Raw genomic sequence first — 21,529 nt, forward strand, 5'->3', positions numbered from 1 at the left:
GAACTATAATTATCTTTCAGGCATGTTTTTCAAGGTGCTGTACACTGAAAAAGTTAAAGGTCCAATACCTGTCCGAAAGGATGAAATGATAAGGACGATGTCGGGGATCATAAACGACCCGCTTTATGGAAATTAACGTTTGTATTCAATATCTATTCATATTAGTTTAGAGAATACCTTGGTAATGCTAAGTGTAATATTTACCGAAGCTTATAACATTTGGGACTCAAGTTTTAAAGATGCTCCACCGCTGACAAATGGTATTTTTTCACTATAAAAAACAGGAGCAGACGATTTAGTATTTTTCTTCAGTTACAAAAGTTACTTACTTTACACCATTACCACCATTGAAAAGTTTGAGGTCCTAATTTTACTTCAAGTTAAAAAATATGAAAAATAATTAATTGCATCCTGAAAAAATTCTGTGACACTATATCCTATATGAAATGAAGTACTGATTGCGCATGCATCAAACGCGAAATAAATTATTTTATATTATTTTTTGTGTTAATTAGACAAATATATACACAATTAAACACCAATTATTGTTCCAATGATTAATATCTTTTATGCTCTGTCGGCGGTGGAGCATCTTTAATGAAATGTTTGATAAATTATAAGCCGTTTCGGTTAATTGATGTACTTTTAATTTAATGCTGCCGGTCATCTTGAATTTCAGATTGGTAGCCATTTTGAAAAATGTCATTATTATATATAGATATAGGAACATATATAGTAAATTTGGCCGCCATCTTGGAATGCAAAATGGTGGTCTTTCTACATGAAGTTTAACACTACCAGAATGATTCTAAGTATCAATAATGATAAGTACGAATAATATGGGTGTAGACGTTTAAAAATGATTTGATTAAAAACTTGATTTTTTGCTCGATAATTTACAGAGTGAAATTCAAAAACAACTTAAATTCATGTTGAAATTAAAATACGAATCAAATTATTTATATATCAAACACTACACAAATATACGTACTCTCACTATATTTGCTTAAAGTCAGCTTATCCATTTAAATGTATTATATATAAAGACATAGCTCGCAAAGTTGGCGTCCATCTTGAAACTCAAAATGGCGGTCCATCTACATGAAGTTCAACACTACCAGAATGTTCCTAAGTATCAATAATGTGGGTGTAGACGCTTAAAGTTTGAGTTTAGCTGGTATATAACGTGAGGTATGGGTCACAGAAGGTGGTTTTTGGCAGCCATTTTGAAAACCAATATGGCGGCCGCTAGGGGCCATGATTTTTTGGGGTCTATTTTTTCCCCAATACCTTATGTCCTGAAGAAGACATATGCAACGTTTCATGCTTTCTTCAAACTTTGAAGGATTTTCATGCTTAGCCGCTCCACTATATATACCAACAGCGATGTTGTGTAAATAGAAAGAAGAAAAAATCCACCGAACAACAACCAAATCCAAAAATTACTAAAAACCCAATTGAGAAATAAATGAAAATGCGTAACTGTATATCAAAGATTTTGAACTTATCAAGAAGGTCAAGAGATGGAAATGTCTAAATAACAGATGTAGATCAGGTAGGTAGATACCATTTCTAATTTTTGACTAATAAAAAGCCTCCATTATGTTTCCATACAAGGAGCTATTGAAACATGTGATGTTTCAAACAATAAGCATCATTAGGTTACATCAGGTGACCATATTTAGGCAGATGTGACCTAAGGACTGTAAGAGTTATTGACCATAAAACTAACCATTTATATGGTCACCTAGTTACCATGTCAACCAAGACAACCAAAACAACTGCTTGTTTGACAAACAACACTTACCCATAGTGCACAGTGCAAGTCTGGCCTGTAAAACACAAGTTATTATTTTATAGTCAAGTTAATATATAACACAGAGGTTATTATTTCATAGTCAAGTTAATATATAACACACAAGTTATTATTTCATAGTCATGTTAATATATAACACACAAGTTATTGTTTCATAGTCAAGTTAATATATAACACACAAGTAATTATTTTATAGTCAAGTTAAAATATAACACACAAGTTATTATTTTACAGTCAAGTTAATATATAACACACAAGTTATTATTTTATAGTCAAGTTAATTTATAACACATAAGTTATTATTTTATAGTCAAGTTAAAATATAACACACAAGTTATTATTTTACAGCCAAGTTAATATATAACACACAAGTTATTATTTTATAGTCAAGTTAATATATAACACACAAGTTATTATTTCATAGTCAAGTTAATATATAACACACAAGTTATTATTTTATAGTCAAGTTAATTTATAACACACAAGTTATTATTTTATAGTCAAGTTAATATATAACACAGAAGTTATAATTTTATAGTCAAGTTAAAATATAACACACAAGTTATTATTTTATAGTCAAGTTAATATATAACACACAGGTTATTATTTTATAGTCATGTTAATATATAACACACAAGTTATAATTTCATAGTCAAGTTAAAATATAACACATAAGTTATTATTTTATAGTCAAGTTAATTTATAACACACAAGTTATTATTTTATAGTCAAGTTAATATATAACACACAAGTTACTATTTTATATTCAAGTTAATTTATAACACACAAGTTATTATTTTATAGTCAAGTTAATATATAACACACAAGTTATAATTTTATAGTCAAGTTAAAATATAACACACAAGTTATTATTTTATAGTCAAGTTAATATATAACACACAGGTTATTATTTTATAGTCATGTTAATATATAACACACAAGTTATAATTTCATAGTCAAGTTAAAATATAACACATAAGTTATTATTTTATAGTCAAGTTAATTTATAACACACAAGTTATTATTTTATAGTCAAGTTAATATATAACACACAAGTTACTATTTTATATTCAAGTTAATTTATAACACACAAGTTATTATTTTATAGTCAAGTTAATATATAACACACAAGTTATTATTTTACAGTCAAGTTAATATATAACACATAAGTTATTATTTTATAGTCAAGTTAATATATAGCACACAAGTTATTATTTTACAGTCAAGTTAATATATAACACATAAGTTATTATTTTATAGTCAAGTTAAAATATAACACACAAGTTATTATTTTACAGCCAAGTTAATATATAACACACAAGTTATTATTTTATAGTCAAGTTAATATATAACACACAAGTTATTATTTCATAGTCAAGTTAATATATAACACACAAGTTATTATTTTATAGTCAAGTTAATATATAACACATAAGTTATTATTATATAACACATAAGTTATTATTTTATAGTCAAGTTAATATATAACACACAGGCTATTATTTTATAGTCATGTTAATATATAACACACAAGTTATTATTTCATAGTCATGTTAATATATAACACACAAGTTATAATTTTATAGTCAAGTTAAAATATAACACACAAGTTATCATTTTATAGTCAAGTTAATATATAACACATAAGTTATCATTTTATAGTCAAGTTAAAATATAACACACAAGTTATTATTTTACATTCAAGTTAATATATAACACACAAGTTATTATTTTATAGTCAAGTTAATATATAACACACAAGTTATTATTTCATAGTCAAGTTAATATTTCTCTAGCCCAGTGGTATATTGCAGATAGTATTGACCCGAGTTACATAAACAAATCAACAAATTATTATTTCATAGGTAATTATACAACAAATCACTATTTATTATTTTATATGTAATTATACAAAAAATCACAAGTTATTATTTTATAGGCTTAATTTTACAACAAATCAAAATTTATTATTTTATAGGTAATTATACAACAAATCAAAATTTATTATTTTATAGGTAATTATACAACAAATCAAAATTTATTATTTTATAGGTAATAATACAACAAATCAAAATTTATTATTTTATAGGTAATTATACAACAAATCACAATTTATTATTTTATAGGTAATTATACAACAAATCAGAATTTATTATTTTATAGGTAATTATACAACAAATCACAATTTATTATTTTATAGGTAATTATACAACAAATCACAATTTATTATTTTATAGGTAATTATACAACAAATCAAAATTTATTATTTTATAGGTAATTATACAACAAATCACAATTTATTATTTTATAGGTAATTTTATAAACAAAATTATTATTTGATTGGCAATTACATCTTTGTAAATTGATATTCAGTCGTCATATAGTTAATCAACTTTCTTACACAACTATTATATTTTACCAATTCTGGTTGTTTATATAAAGTTCACTGAGACTAACTTTTGAAAATTTAATAAAATAATCTCTTAATACAATATATAATTTTGCGGAAACATACATTCCAGCTTAAACAGCTAACTAAATTGTTATCATCTAGTTGACTCTAAGTTGAGTTTTACTCTGTATGCTCTTACCTCTTCATCATTATTCATCTCAAATACATGGCACACAAAATCTTTGGCCAGACTACAGGTGGTTTCTCTGTGGACACAAAACAAGGCTGCCTATAGTAGTCATGACGATGAGTCCCATACATCACTTACCAATAATATTAGGTCTCCCTCAAAGCTCATTATAGGAACAAGATCTAATTGTGACGGGTGCTGTCACATAAAGTTTCCCCCATCTCCACAGAGCCTAATTTGACAAGAGTGATCTCCTCTGAATGATGATGTGACATTGTTTTACCGGTAAATTAATTTCATTTTTGCAGAAGAAAAATGCTTATTAAAAAGTCACATCATTTACAGTTAATATATTAGGCACAGCAATGTCTATAATTGTATTTGTGTTCTCAACCATGTTCCTTTTTGTTCAGCTTTGACCAATCGCATGTACTTAAATAAGTATAAACAATTAAATTTTGACCAATTAAAGGCCGTGGATGTTGGTCAGAAAGAATGGAACCAGTCTGCATATCTGCATGTCACCAGAAATGACCTCTCAAAATTTCATGGAGATCTAGGAGTGTCACGATAACCAAAAATACGGTTAACCGGAAAATTCAACCGTACGGTTCGGTTCGGTACGATAATTCTTAGTTTCGGTTCGGTTCATTAAAAACAAGAGGCCCATGGGCCTTAACGGTCATCTGACTCATTGCACAAAACAACAAAGTCACAGTATAAAGTATTGGTTAACGATTAATATAAACAATACAAGGAACTCCTTAGTTGAATATGTCAGTTTCTGAAATAGGTAAATGTCATTTGTTGAACAAACTTGGTGGCCCTTCATCTATATATGGTACGTTGTAACCCATTCATGGATTAATATAAGGAGTCAGATTTTAAAGCCAAATTTCAGCAAAGCTTCCATTTTGGACATCCGCCATACTATCCCCATGGGTCTTAGCTCGGCCCTCATAAAATATGATTGTCCTCATCTAAAGTTCCCCCTTCTGAATCAATTAAAACCCCTATAGACCAATTTTCCTTGAGATCAGAGACTGAAACCTGAAAACAGGAAATGGGCCAGCGGCCATTTTGGAATACCAAAATCTTTATGAAAATGTTTGCATGTTGTTCGGCATCAATTTAAACCCCTATAGACCAAATTTCATTGAGATCGGAGACCAAAATCTGAAAACAGGAAGTGGGCCAGCTAAAATTAAGAAAATTTGCCCTTTTGGGGCCCCCTAGGGGTCGGACCAGACTCATTTATATAAAATACACCAAATATGGATGAAATCCATTTAAGGATGAAGGAGGAGTAGGATTTTAAAGCTTAAATTAAGAAAATTTCCCCTTTTTGGGCCCCGCCCCTCTGCCAAAAAATCGAACTGACGCATCTGCAGGTCACCAGAAATGATCTCGCAAAATTTCATGGTGATTGACTTATAGTTTTCGAGAAAATGGTCGGACAAAGTCGAGGACAAGAAGAAGAAGAAGAAACGGAGAAAACACATTAAGTTCCGCACTGTGTTGGGGGAACTTAATTACCAGTATTTATTTGGATGCAAATTCTATACATCATTTCTTTTTTCTCTATCATTACTACTAATTTAGCTACATATAAAGACTGTGCTACAGTAAACTATACCCACCCAGCAATGTAACCAATATAGGTGAGAGCATCTGTCCGTCTTCCACAGGCAGATATCGCTGTGTATGCATGCTGCAGCACCAACTGAAACATTTATCATAATATAGAATTGAATATGGTTCTGTCACTTCATTTTAAATTTTCTACACAGTATAATTTCTGTTTTTACAGGTTGCTAAAGACCAACGTATACTTCTTAAGATAAAGTCATTCTGAGAAGGGGCTAGTGCAAGGGACAAGGAACCACAAAAGGTATTCAAGTAGAATTTTAAACATATGTGAGTAAAGTAAAACTGAATAAAAAAATAACACCAGGTAAGAAAAAGAAACTGCAATTTGGTATTTTTGACTGAGTTTCCATGGTAACAGAAACAAGATATCGCAGAGGTGTCTTGGCGCCCACCATAGAATGATCTGTCTGACAATGGAAAGAGGGATCTTTTCTCTTTTAAAATTTTTACTACATTCTACATGTGAAATTTGAGAAAGACCCTTTCAGTACTTTCTGAGATACATAGCAGCAACAAACATTCATCAAAACCCAAGATGGCTACCTGTCAGTCATCTTGTTGATTGATCAACCTGAAATGCAATATACACACCTAGACCCCTAGGGGAACCTGCACATGAAATTTTAAACAGATCGCTTCAGTACTTTCTGAGAAGTAGCAGTAACTAGCTTAAACTATCAAAATCCAGATGGTGGCCAGTTGGCCATCCAGATGACCGATCAGTCCCAAAATGCAATATGCACAACTAGACCCCTAGGGGAACCTGCACATGAAATTTGAGAGAGATCCCTTCAGTAATTTCTGAGAAATAAAGGTATCATTCTTCAATTGTCAACCATCTTATTAACCAATCAATCTCAAAAAGTAATATGCACAACTAGGGCCCTAGGGGAACCTACAAATACAATTTGAAAAAGAATGCTTCGGTACTTTCTGAGAAATAGTGGTAACAAGCTTAAATTATCAAACTCCAAGATGGCGCCCTGTCGGCCATCTTGTTTACGGATCGGTCCTAAAATGTATAATGCAAAACAAGACCCATAGCGGAACCTGCACATGAAATTTGAGATAGATCCCTTCAATACTTTCTGAGAAATAGCGGTAACAAGAAATGATAACAGAAGGAAGGACAGACGGGCGGACGGACGGATGGAGCCCTATTTAAAACACATACCTGGTTACGTGAGGGAATAATCACTATGATAATCACTACACATACCTGGTTATCATTCTGATCCGACACGTAGATTTCCTTTTCTCGTAGATCAAGTTTTACTCGCTGGAAATAAACAGTTTTATAAACTTGTAAACAGGTGCAAAGTTTTAGTATTAAGGACAACCAGTAGATAAAGAAATAACAGGAATCTTAGACAATGTCACATGTAAATCTAAAGATTTATACATTGGTATCAATATTGAGAAGTAATTAAAATCTGTCACAAAAAATGAACTTGACAATGTGATCTTTACATAAGTTATTTTATTTATCAATGTTAAAGCCCTTGCATTAATCTTCTCTGGGATATAACACAGTGATTTCCTCACCTTTTGTTTTTTATTACATTTGAGGACAAGTGCCACAGCATCTTCTATCCTCTGTACACGCCCATCCTACATAACAAAACACAACTGTTACCATTCACTATTCATTCTCAATACTCCAGGGGCAATATCACTGTTGTTTTATCACATAACCTGCCTGATATTCATTGTGTCGTCAGACAGAAACAATAAAATGATGTCAGTAAAATGACGTGACGTCAGGATTAGGAGGACGGCTGGACAAAATGGCTGCCTCTACTGGATTCTCTGCTGGATTTTCGGAATACCTTTTGACATGGAATTCTTTGTTATGACATTTTTTTTCATAAACGCGAATATTCTTTCGTTTTTTTGTCTATGACTTCATAACCCCAAAAGATATTGAGTTTAATGCTTAAATAGCTTTATAATCAGAAGATTATCTTACCTTTCCAAGTATGGCATGACCCAAATAGGAAGCTTCATAAACAGCTCTGAAAACATCCAAATACAATTTGATTAAAGGATTCCTTACATCAGGTTCTGAAAGCATCCAAATACAAGAGACCCAGAGGGCCTGTATCGCTCACCTAGTTTGTAATGCCAAGTAATGTTCTTAATACAGGTTCATTGTTTCTTTACTGAAGGAATTTGAATATTTACCTCTATATGTAGCCAAATTTGGTTACAATCCATGCAGAACTCTAGGACAAGTAGCGATTTATAGGATTTACCTCTATTGAGCCCCGCCCCTCCTACCCGGGCAAGGGGTCAGAGCCAAAATTTATAGAAGTTCTGTTCCCCTTCCCGCAAGGATGTTTGTGGCCAAATTTTGTTAAAATCCATGCAGAATTCTATAACTAGTAGTAATTTAAAGGAAATGTTGACGGACGAACGACAACGGACGGATGGACGGACGACGGACGGATGGACGATGAACCAAGGACGAAAGGTGGTTTGAATAGCCCACCATCTGATGAAGGTTGGCTAAAAATCTGATTATAGGATTCCTTCCATCAGATTCTGAAAGCATTAAAGAACAAAACAAAAGAATTTGTGTTAAAAGATATCAAACAATTTCCAAGTATGAAGAATTGGCTTGCAGTCACCATTTTCTTCAAACTTTTTTTTTCAAAATTGCAGGAAATCATAATTGTAAAATTGCAATAAAAATGTCAAATTATTTTAGAAAAATAATCTTTGTAACACTCTGGAAAATCTGCTAGTAAAAAAATTTGCTCCCTTTATGGTATCAGTAGTTATTTTTTTTTTTATTTAACCCTTTTGAAGTCAATACCATCATGATAGTGAACCAGAACTCTAATATACAATTTTCATTGAAATCAGGTGATTTTTAAATTAATGGGCAAAGGCAGTCATCTTGGATTTCTGGACCACTTCAAACTATTACCATAGCATTCAATGGCACCAAAACTCCATGTAAACCAAAGTTCATATGAAATTAGATGATTTTCAAATTTTAAATAATCCTTGGAATACTGACCCGCCGTCGGATCCATGTACAGGTATCTCCGTGTCCTCCTCTTCCTCCAGGATAGCGTGTGGGGGTTTCCTGTTACCATTGAGGGTGTGTGTCTGGTCCTGCCAGGTAGATGGGCCCCCTATACTGAGCGGGTCGATCCCACACTCTCCCAGAAGTGGTATGATAGGCTGGTACAGGTTACCTTCACTGTCCTGGTACTATCACAAGACAACACTACATCAGTACCAGAGAAAAACCACCGACCTGCAGTACAACTTTCCCCACATGGAATTTGAACTCCAAACCCAGAGGCTTGTAGTAATAAAATGTGACATCTTAACCACTTGGCCATCGCAGTCTTACAAACTTTTACCCAAATACATTGCACCAGATAGCAATACAATAGGTTTAAGTCATAGGTCCATGTAAGTACCTACCTTAACTACACCCATATGTACAGGAAGACCATGATATTTCTGGAGTAAGTTATGTGCCTACAACATAATGTAAAGAAAATTCGTAAAGCCCTCTCAATCATTTGCCTACTTAAATACACTTTCATGTTGTCAGCATCCACATGCATATAAAGAAATTGTAAGTGAGAAAAAGAAAATATATTGTAAGTGCATGTGAACATGATATTCTTCAAATATCTAAATGGTTTTATCATTTAATGTATAGTTAAAACTTATAATAATGACCTGTCATCTATAACCAGATATATATACTGGTACACTCTTCTTTTTTACCTTCATCCTTATTATCAACATTCATAAGTTGGTTCAATAACTCAACTTTACATTGAAACACAGTCAAAGTTACTTAAATCTGTTGACTTATATTCAATACATTGTAGTTACCTACATAAGCTATTTTATTGTTTTTCAGGGGCTGTTTGTACAGTTCATCAAGCACATCTCCAGGAGAAATCTTTCCCTGTCAACAGAACCCGCGTTATCATTAGTTCTACAATCATTATACCATTATATCATTTACATACCATTATATCATTTACATACCAATATATCATTTACATACTAATATATCATTTACATACCACTATATCATTTACATACCACCAATATATCATTTACATACCACTATATCATTTACATACTAATATATCATTTACATACCACTATATCATTTACATACCAATATATCATTTACATACCACTATATCATTTACATACCAATATATCATTTACATACCAATATATCATTTACATACCAATATATCATTTACATACCAATATATCATTTACATACCAATATATCATTTACATACCAATATATCATTTACATACTAATATATCATTTACATACCAATATATCATTTACATACTATATACATTACATACCTATATCATTTCATACAATATATCATTTACATACCTAATATATCATTTACATACATTTACATACCAATCATATATCATTTACATACATTTACAAAATATCATTTACATACCAATATATCATTTACATACCAATATATCATTTACATACCATTTACATAATAATATATCATTTACATACCAATATATCATTTACATACCAATATATCATTTACATACCAATATATCATTTACATACCACTATATCATTTACATACCAATATATCATTTACATACCATTATATCATTTACATACCAATATATTATTTACATACCATTATATCATATTACATATTTACTATTATAAAGTGTTTGTTATACAGAGTATTCAGTATACCATTATACAGAGTATATCATTTTACCGAGAATACCATTATACACAGTATACCATTATACTGAGTATACCATTATACTGAGAATACTACTATATAGAGAATAACATAATACTGAGTATACCATTATACCAAGAATACCATTATACCAAGTATACCATTATACTAAGAATACCATTATACAGAGTATACCATTATACCGTGAATACCATTATACTGAGTATACCATAATACTGAGTATACCATTACACTGAATATACTATTATACCGAGAATACCACTATACTGAGACTACAATAATACTGTGAATACCATAATACTGATAATACTATTATACAGAGTATACCATTATACAGAGTTCACCATTATACCAAGAATACCATTATACAGAGTATACCATTATACAGAGTATACCATTATACCAAGAATACCATTATACAGAGTATACCATTATACAGAGTATACCATTATACTTAGTATACCATTATACAGAGTATACCATTATACTTAGTATACTATTATACTTAGTATACCATTATACTTAGTATACCATTATACTTAGTATACCATTATACTGCAAATACCATTATACTGAGTATACCATTATACTGAGTATACCATTATAGGGAGTATACCATTATACCGAGAATATACTATAAAGAGAATAACATAATACTGAGAATACCATTATACTGAGTATACCATTATACCGAGTATACCATTATACCGAGTATACCAATATACCGAGTATACCATTATACCGAGTGTACCATTATACCGAGTATACCATTATACTGAGTATACCATTATACTAAGAATAGCATTATACGGAGTATACCGTTATACTGAGAATACCATTATAGGGAGTATACCATTATACCGAGAATATACTATATAGAGAATAACATAATACTGAAAATACCATAATACTGAGTGTACCATTATACCGAGTATACCAATATACCGAGTATACCATTATACCGAGTATACCATTATACCGAGTATACCATTATACCGAGTATACCAATATACCGAGTATACCATTATACCGAGTATACCATTATACCGAGTATACCATTATACCGAGTATACCATTATACCGAGTATACCAATATACCGAGTATACCATTATACCGAGTATACCATTATACCGAGTATACCATTATACCGAGTATACCATTATACCGAGTATACCATTATACCGAGTATACCAATATACCGAGTATACCATTATACCGAGTATACCATTATACCGAGTATACCATTATGCCGAGTATACCGTTATACTGAGAATACCATTATACTTAGTATACCATTATACTTAGTATACCATTATACTGCAAATACCATTATACTGCAAATACCATTATACTGAGTATACCATTATACTGAGTATACCATTATACCGAGAATACTACTATATAAAGAATAACATAAAACTGAGAATACCATAATACCGAGTATACCATTATACCGAGTATACCATTATACCGAGTATACCATTATACTAAGAATAGCATTATACGGAGTATACCGTTATACTGAAAATACCATTATACAGAGTATACCATTATACTTAGTATACCATTATACTACAAATACCATTATACTGAGTATACCATTATACCGAGTATACCATTATACTGAGAATACCATTATACAGAGTATACCATTATACTGAGAATACCATTATACCGAGTATACCATTATACCGAGTAAACCATTATACCGAGTATACCATTATACCGAGTATACCATTATACCAAGTATACCATTATACCGAGTATACCATTATACTGCAAATACCATTATACTTAGTATACCATTAAACAGAGTATACCATTATACTGAGTATACCATTATACTGAGTATACCATTATACCGAGTATACCATTATACTAAGAATAGCATTATACAGAGGATACCATTGCACTAAGAATAGCATTATACAGAGTATATCATTATACTGAGAATACCATTATACAGAGTATACCATTATACTGAGAATATCATTATACCGAGTATACCATTATACTGAGAATACCATTATACCGAGTATACCATTATACTGAGAATACCATTATACCGAGTATACCATTATACTGCAAATACCATTATACTGAGTATACCATTATACTGCGAATACCATTATACTTAGTATACCATAATACTGAGAATACCATTATACTGAGTATACCATTATACCGAGAATACCATTATACAGAGTATACCATTATACCGAGAATACCATTATACAGAGTATACCATTATACTGAGGATACCATTATACAGAGTATACCATTATACCGAGTATACCATTATACTGCAAATACCATTATACTGAGTATACCATTATACTGCAAATACCATTATACTTAGTATATCATAATACTGAGTATACCATTATACTTAGTATACCATTATACCAAGAATACCATTATACCAAGATTACCATTATACAGAATATACCATTATTCTGAGTATACCATTATACAGAGTATACAATTATACTGAGTATACCATTATACCGAGTATACCATTATACCGAGAATACCATTATACAGAGTATACAATTATACTGAGTATACCATTATACATAGTATACAATTATACTGAGTATACCATTATACATAGTATACAATTATACTGAGTATACCATTATACATAGTATACCATTATACTGAGTATACCATTATACAGAGTATACCATTATACCGAGAATACCACTATACTGAGTATACCAATATAGCGAGAATACCATTATACAGAGTATACAATTATACTGAGTATACCATTATACAAAGTATACCATTATACTGAGAATACCATAATACTGAGAATACCATAATACTGAGTATACCATTATTCTGCAAATACCATTATACTGAGTATACCATTATACAGAGTGTACCATTATACTGAGTATACCATTATTCCGCGAATATCATTATACTGAGTATACCATTATTCCGCGAATATCATTATACTGAGTATACCATTATATAATGTAATACTCACATCTTCCTCTACGACACTGCCTGGCTCCACGGCCACCACCAGTAAATGTCCCCGCACCAACCTGTCAACAACAACAGTTCATATAGCATCACAGTATCACTGGTGTCAATATATTGACATCATCTCTGTAGCATCACGGTATGGCTGGTGTCAATATATTGACATCACTGTAGCATCACGGTTTGGCTGGTGTCAATATATTTACATCATTTCTATAGCATCACAGTATAGCTAGTGTCAATATATTGACATCATCACTGTAGCATCACGGTATAGCTAGTGTCAATATATTGACATCATCACTGAAGCATCACAGTATGGCTGGTGTCAATATATTTACATCATCACTGTAGCATCACAGTATGGCTGGTGTCAATATATTTACATCATCTCTATAGCATCACAGTATAGCTAGTGTCAATATATTTACATCATCTCTAAAGCATCACAGTATGGCAAGTGCCAATATATTTACATCATCTCTATAGCATCACAGTATAGCTTGTGTCAATATATTGACATCATCTCTATAGCATCATGGTATGGCTGGTGTCAATATATTTACATCATCTCTGTAGCATCACAGTATGGCTGGTGTCAATATATTTACATCATCACTGTAGCATCATAGTATGGCTGGTGTCAATATATTGACATCATCTCTATAGCATCACGGTATCACTGATGTCAATATATTGACATCATCACTAGCAACACGGAATGGCTAGTGTCAATATATTGACATCATCACTAGCATCACAGTATGGCTGGTGTCAATATATTGACATCATCACTGTAGCATCACGGTATGACTGGTGTCAATATATTGACATCACTGTAGCATTACGGTATGACTGGTGTCAATATATTTACATCGTCACTGTAGCATCACAGTATAGCTAGTGTAAATATATTGACATCATCACTATAGCATCATGGTATCACTGGTGTCAATATATTTACATCATCTCTGTAGCATCACAATATAGCTAGTGTCAATATATTTACATCATCACTGTAGCATCACAATATAGCTAGTGTCAATATATTTACATCATCACTGTAGCATCACAATATAGCTAGTGTCAATATATTTACATCATCACTGTAGCATCACAATATAGCTAGTGTCAATATATTTACATCATCACTGTAGCATCATAGTAAGGCTAGTGTCAATATATTTACATCATCACTGTAGCATCACGGTATGACTGGTGTCAATATATTTACATCATCACTGTAGCATCACAATATAGCTAGTGTCAATATATTTACATCATCACTGTAGCATCACAATATAGCTAGTGTCAATATATTTACATCATCACTGTAGCATCATAGTAAGGCTAGTGTCAATATATTTACATCATCACTGTAGCATCACGGTATGACTGGTGTCAATATATTTACATCATCACTGTAGCATCACAATATAGCTAGTGTCAATATATTTACATCATCTCTGTAGCATCACAATATAGCTAGTGTCAATATATTTACATCATCACTGTAGCATCACAATATAGCTAGTGTCAATATATTTACATCATCACTGTAGCATCACAATATAGCTAGTGTCAATATATTTACATCATCACTGTAGCATCACAATATAGCTAGTGTCAATATATTTACATCATCACTGTAGCATCATAGTAAGGCTAGTGTCAATATATTTACATCATCACTGTAGCATCACGGTATGACTGGTGTCAATATATTTACATCATCACTGTAGCATCACAATATAGCTAGTGTCAATATATTTACATCATCTCTGTAGCATCACAATATAGCTAGTGTCAATATATTTACATCATCACTGTAGCATCACAATATAGCTAGTGTCAATATATTTACATCATCACTGTAGCATCACAATATAGCTAGTGTCAATATATTTACATCATCACTGTAGCATCACAATATAGCTAGTGTCAATATATTTACATCATCTCTGTAGCATCACAATATAGCTAGTGTCAATATATTTACATCATCACTGTAGCATCACAATATAGCTAGTGTCAATATATTTACATCATCACTGTAGCATCATAGTAAGGCTGGTGTCAATATATTTACATCATCACTGTAGCATCATAGTATGACTGGTGTCAATATATTTACATCATCACTGTAGCATCATAGTAAGGCTAGTGTCAATATATTTACATCATCTGTATAGCATCATAGTATGACTGGTGTCAATATATTTACATCATCACTGTAGCATCACAATATAGCTAGTGTCAATATATTTACATCATCACTGTAGCATCATAGTAAGGCTGGTGTCAATATATTTACATCATCACTGTAGCATCATAGTATGACTGGTGTCAATATATTTACATCATCACTGTAGCATCATAGTAAGGCTAGTGTCAATATATTTACATCATCTGTATAGCATCATAGTATGACTGGTGTCAATATATTTACATCATCACTGTAGCATCATAGTAAGGCTGGTGTCAATATATTTACATCATCACTGTAGCATCATAGTATGGCTGGTGTCAATATATTGACATCATCTCTATAGCATCACGGTATCACTGATGTCAATATATTGACATCATCACTAGCAACACGGAATGGCTAGTGTCAATATATTGACATCATCACTAGCATCACAGTATGGCTGGTGTCAATATATTGACATCATCACTGTAGCATCACGGTATGACTGGTGTCAATATATTGACATCACTGTAGCATCACGGTTTGGCTGGTGTCAATATATTTACATCATCACTGTAGCATTACGGTATGACTGGTGTCAATATATTTACATTGTCACTGTAGCATCACAGTATAGCTAGTGTAAATATATTGACATCATCACTATAGCATCATGGTATCACTGGTGTCAATATATTTACATCATCACTGTATCATCACAATATAGCTAGTGTCAATATATTTACATCATCTCTGTAGCATCACAATATAGCTAGTGTCAATATATTTACATCATCACTGTAGCATCACAATATAGCTAGTGTCAATATATTTACATCATCTCTAAAGCATCACAGTATGGCAAGTGCCAATATATTTACATCATCTCTATAGCATCACAGTATAGCTTGTGTCAATATATTGACATCATCTCTATAGCATCATGGTATGGCTGGTGTCAATATATTTACATCATCTCTGTAGCATCACAGTATGGCTGGTGTCAATATATTTACATCATCACTGTAGCATCATAGTATGGCTGGTGTCAATATATTGACATCATCTCTATAGCATCACGGTATCACTGATGTCAATATATTGACATCATCACTAGCAACACGGAATGGCTAGTGTCAATATATTGACATCATCATCACTAGCATCACAGTATGGCTGGTGTCAATATATTGACATCATCACTGTAGCATCACGGTATGACTGGTGTCAATATATTGACATCACTGTAGCATCATGGTATGACTGGTGTCAATATATTTACATCATCACTGTAGCATCACAATATAGCTAGTGTCAATATATTTACATCATCACTATAGCATCATGGTATCACTGGTGTCAATATATTTACATCATCTCTGTAGCATCACAATATAGCTAGTGTCAATATATTTACATCATCACTGTAGCATCACAATATAGCTAGTGTCAATATATTTACATCATCACTGTAGCATCACAATATAGCTAGTGTCAATATATTTACATCATCTCTATAGCATCACAATATAGCTAGTGTCAATATATTTACATCATCACTGTAGCATCATAGTAAGGCTAGTGTCAATATATTTACATCATCACTGTAGCATCACGGTATGACTGGTGTCAATATATTTACATCATCACTGTAGCATCACAATATAGCTAGTGTCAATATATTTACATCATCACTGTAGCATCACAATATAGCTAGTGTCAATATATTTACATCATCACTGTAGCATCATAGTAAGGCTAGTGTCAATATATTTACATCATCACTGTAGCATCACGGTATGACTGGTGTCAATATATTTACATCATCACTGTAGCATCACATAGCATCACAATATAGCTAGTGTCAATATATTTACATCATCTCTGTAGCATCACAATATAGCTAGTGTCAATATATTTACATCATCACTCAGTAGCATCACAATATAGAGTGTCAATATATTTACATCATCACTGTAGCATCACAATATAGCTAGTGTCAATATATTTACATCATCACTGTAGCATCACAATATAGCTAGTGTCAATATATTTACATCATCACTGTAGCATCATATATAGCTAGTGTCAATATATTTACATCATCACTGTAGCATCACGTATGCTGTGTCAATATATTTACATCATCACTGTAGCATCACAATATAGCTAGTGTCAATATATTTACATCATCACTGTAGCATCACATATAGCTATGTCAATATATTTACATCATCTCACTGTAGCATCAAATATAGCTAGTGTCAATATATTTACATCATCACTGTAGCATCATATAAGCTAGTGTCAATATATTTAATCATCATGTAGCATCATAGTATGCTGGTGTCAATATATTTACATCATCATCGTAGCTCATCACATATATAGCAAATATATCATCATCACTGCATCATATGTGTCAATATATTTACATCATCACTGTAGCATCACAATATAGCTAGTGTCAATATATTTACATCATCACTGTAGCATCATTATGCTGTGTCAATCACATCATAGCATAGCTAGTGTCAATATATTTACATCATCACTGTAGCACACATAGTAAGCTGTGTCAATATATTTACATCATCACTGTAGCATCACAATATGGCTGTGTCAATATATTGACACATCATCACTGTAGCTCAGTGTCAATATATTTACATCATCACTGTAGCATCTAGTATGACTGGTGTCAATATATTTACATCATCACTGTAGCATCACAATATAGCTAGTGTCAATATATTTACATCATCACTGTAGCATCACATATACTAGTGTCAATATATTTACATCATCACTGTAGCATCACAATATAGCTAGTGTCAATATATTTACATCATCACTGTAGCATCACAATATAGCTAGTGTCAATATATTTACATCATCACTGTAGCATCACAGTATAGCTAGTGTCAATATATTTACATCATCACTGTAGCATCACAATATAGCTAGTGTCAATATATTTACATCATCACTGTAGCATCACAATATAGCTAGTGTCAATATATTTACATCATCACTGTAGCATCACAATATAGCTAGTGTCAATATATTTACATCATCACTGTAGCATCACAATATAGCTAGTGTCAAATATATTTACATCATCACTGTGCATCAATATAGCTAGTGTCATATTTTACACATAGCATCACAATATAGCTAGTGTCAATATATTTACATCATCACTAGCATATAGCAGCTAGTGTCACATCATCCTGTAGCATCACAATATAGCTAGTGTCAATATATTTACATCATCACTGTAGCATCATAGTAGCTAGTGTCAATATATTTACATCATCACTGTAGCATCATAGTAAGGCTAGTGTCAATATATTTACATCATCACTGTAGCATCACAATATATAGTGTCAATATATTTACATCATCACTGTAGCATCACAATATAGCTAGTGTCAATATATTTACATCATCACTGTACATGTAGTCAATATATTTACATCATCACTGTAGCATCACAATATAGCTAGTGTCAATATATTTACATCATCACTGTAGCATCACAATATAGCTAGTGTCAATATATTTACATCATCACTGTAGCATCATAGTAAGGCTGGTGTCAATATATTTACATCATCACTGTAGCATCATAGTATGACTGGTGTCAATATATTTACATCATCTCTATAGCATCACGGTATGGCTGGTGTCAATATATTGACATCATCTCTATAGCATCATAGTATGACTGGTGTCAATATGTTAACATCATCACTATAGCATCACAGTATGACTGGTGTCAATATATTTACATCATCTCTATAGCATCACAGTATAGCTAGTGTTAATATATTTACATCATCTGTATAGCATCATAGTATGACTGGTGTCAATATATTTACATCATCTCTATAGCATCACAGTATGACTGGTGTCAATATATTTACATCATCTCTATAGCATCACAGTATAGCTAGTGTTAATATATTTACATCATCTGTATAGCATCATAGTATGACTGGTGTCAATATATTTACATCATCACTGTAGCATCACGGTATAGCTAGTGTCAATATATTTACATCATCTCTATAGCATCATGGTATCACTGGTGTCAATATATTTACACCATCATTCTTTTTTAGTAATTGACAAGAAGTTGTTGAAAGAGTTTAGCCTGTTTGACCCCTGTAACCTTTCATGAAGGTCAAGATCAATCATTTTAACAAACTTGGTAGCCCTTAACCCAAGCCTGCTACAGGCCTAATACCAGGGCTCTAGGCCTCTCAATATAAAAAAAGTTGTTTCAAGATTCTAGCCTATTATATCCCTATGACCTCGATTGAAGGTCAATGTCATTGATTTGAACAGACTTCATTTCAACACCCTACAGGCCATTAATCAGGTATCTAAGCCTCTATTGACAAAATTTCCTCAAAAGAAAAATATGATAGTCATACTAACGACAGATGGACAACAGCGACGGCGGACAACAGAAGACAATGGACGACAGCGGATGGTGGACACTGCTATAAACTAATTTGACCTTCATGTGAGCTAATAAATTGTGATTAAGTTGTAGATTAAGATATGAAACTACTTACTGAACATGAAGTCCTAGGTCATCACAGGGCACAAACTCAAACTTTCTGTACGTCTGAAATTACATACATAGTGTACATCTGAAATTACATAACAAATTATATTGACTATTGAACTCAAACTTTGTGTACGTATGAAATTACATACATAGATTATAACTATCAAACTTTTTGTACGTCTGAAATTACATACATAGATTATAACTATCAAACTTTCTGTACGTCTGAAATTACATACTGTTCATAGATTATAACTATCAAACTCAAACTTTCTGTACGTCTGAAATTACATACATAGATTATAACTATCAAACTTTCTGTACGTCTGAAATTACATACATAGACTATAACTATCAAACTTTCTAAACGACTGAAATTACATACTGTACATAGATTATAACTATCAAACTTTCTGTACGTCTGAAATTACATACATAGATTATAACTATCAAACTTTCTGTACGACTGAAATTACATACATAGATTATAACTATCAAACTTTCTAAACGACTGAAATTACATACTGTTCATAGATTATAACTATCAAACTCAAACTTTTTGTACGTCTGAAATTACATACTATACATAGATTATAACTATCAAACTTTCTGTACGTCTGAAATTACATACATAGATTATAACTATCAAACTTTCTGTACGTCTGAAATTACATACATAGATTATAACTATCAAACTTTCTGTACGTCTGAAATTACATACATAGATTATAACTATCAAACTCAAACTTTCTGTACGTCTGAAATTACATACATAGATTATAACTATCAAACTTTTTGTACGTCTGAAATTACATACATAGATTATAACTATCAAATTTTCTGTATGACTGAAATTACATACATAGATTATAACTATCAAACTTTTTGTACGTCTGAAATTACATACATAGATTATAACTATCAAATTTTCTGTATGACTGAAATTACATACATAGATT

General features: G+C 31.7%; 1 protein-coding gene across 1 annotated transcript in view; it reads right to left on the reverse strand.

The window, feature by feature from the left end:
• Nucleotides 1-1,684: 1,684 nt before the first annotated feature.
• The window catches only part of LOC138322605 (uncharacterized), a 77,672-nt gene continuing 57,827 nt past the window's right edge, over nucleotides 1,685-21,529 (reverse strand). Inside the window, exons 9-19 of the mRNA XM_069266577.1 lie at nucleotides 20,575-20,627; nucleotides 13,799-13,859; nucleotides 9,917-9,988; nucleotides 9,490-9,546; nucleotides 9,074-9,270; nucleotides 8,018-8,063; nucleotides 7,594-7,659; nucleotides 7,268-7,327; nucleotides 6,039-6,121; nucleotides 4,408-4,474; nucleotides 1,685-1,832 (exon numbers count right to left, since the gene is read on the reverse strand). Of these exons, the coding sequence (XP_069122678.1) occupies nucleotides 1,752-1,832; nucleotides 4,408-4,474; nucleotides 6,039-6,121; nucleotides 7,268-7,327; nucleotides 7,594-7,659; nucleotides 8,018-8,063; nucleotides 9,074-9,270; nucleotides 9,490-9,546; nucleotides 9,917-9,988; nucleotides 13,799-13,859; nucleotides 20,575-20,627 (843 nt within the window). The 3' untranslated portion in view covers nucleotides 1,685-1,751. The remainder of the gene's footprint in view (nucleotides 1,833-4,407; nucleotides 4,475-6,038; nucleotides 6,122-7,267; nucleotides 7,328-7,593; nucleotides 7,660-8,017; nucleotides 8,064-9,073; nucleotides 9,271-9,489; nucleotides 9,547-9,916; nucleotides 9,989-13,798; nucleotides 13,860-20,574; nucleotides 20,628-21,529) is intronic.

The sequence above is a fragment of the Argopecten irradians genome, chromosome 5, assembly GCF_041381155.1.
Source record: "Argopecten irradians isolate NY chromosome 5, Ai_NY, whole genome shotgun sequence".
Taxonomy (NCBI): Eukaryota; Metazoa; Mollusca; class Bivalvia; order Pectinida; family Pectinidae; genus Argopecten; species Argopecten irradians.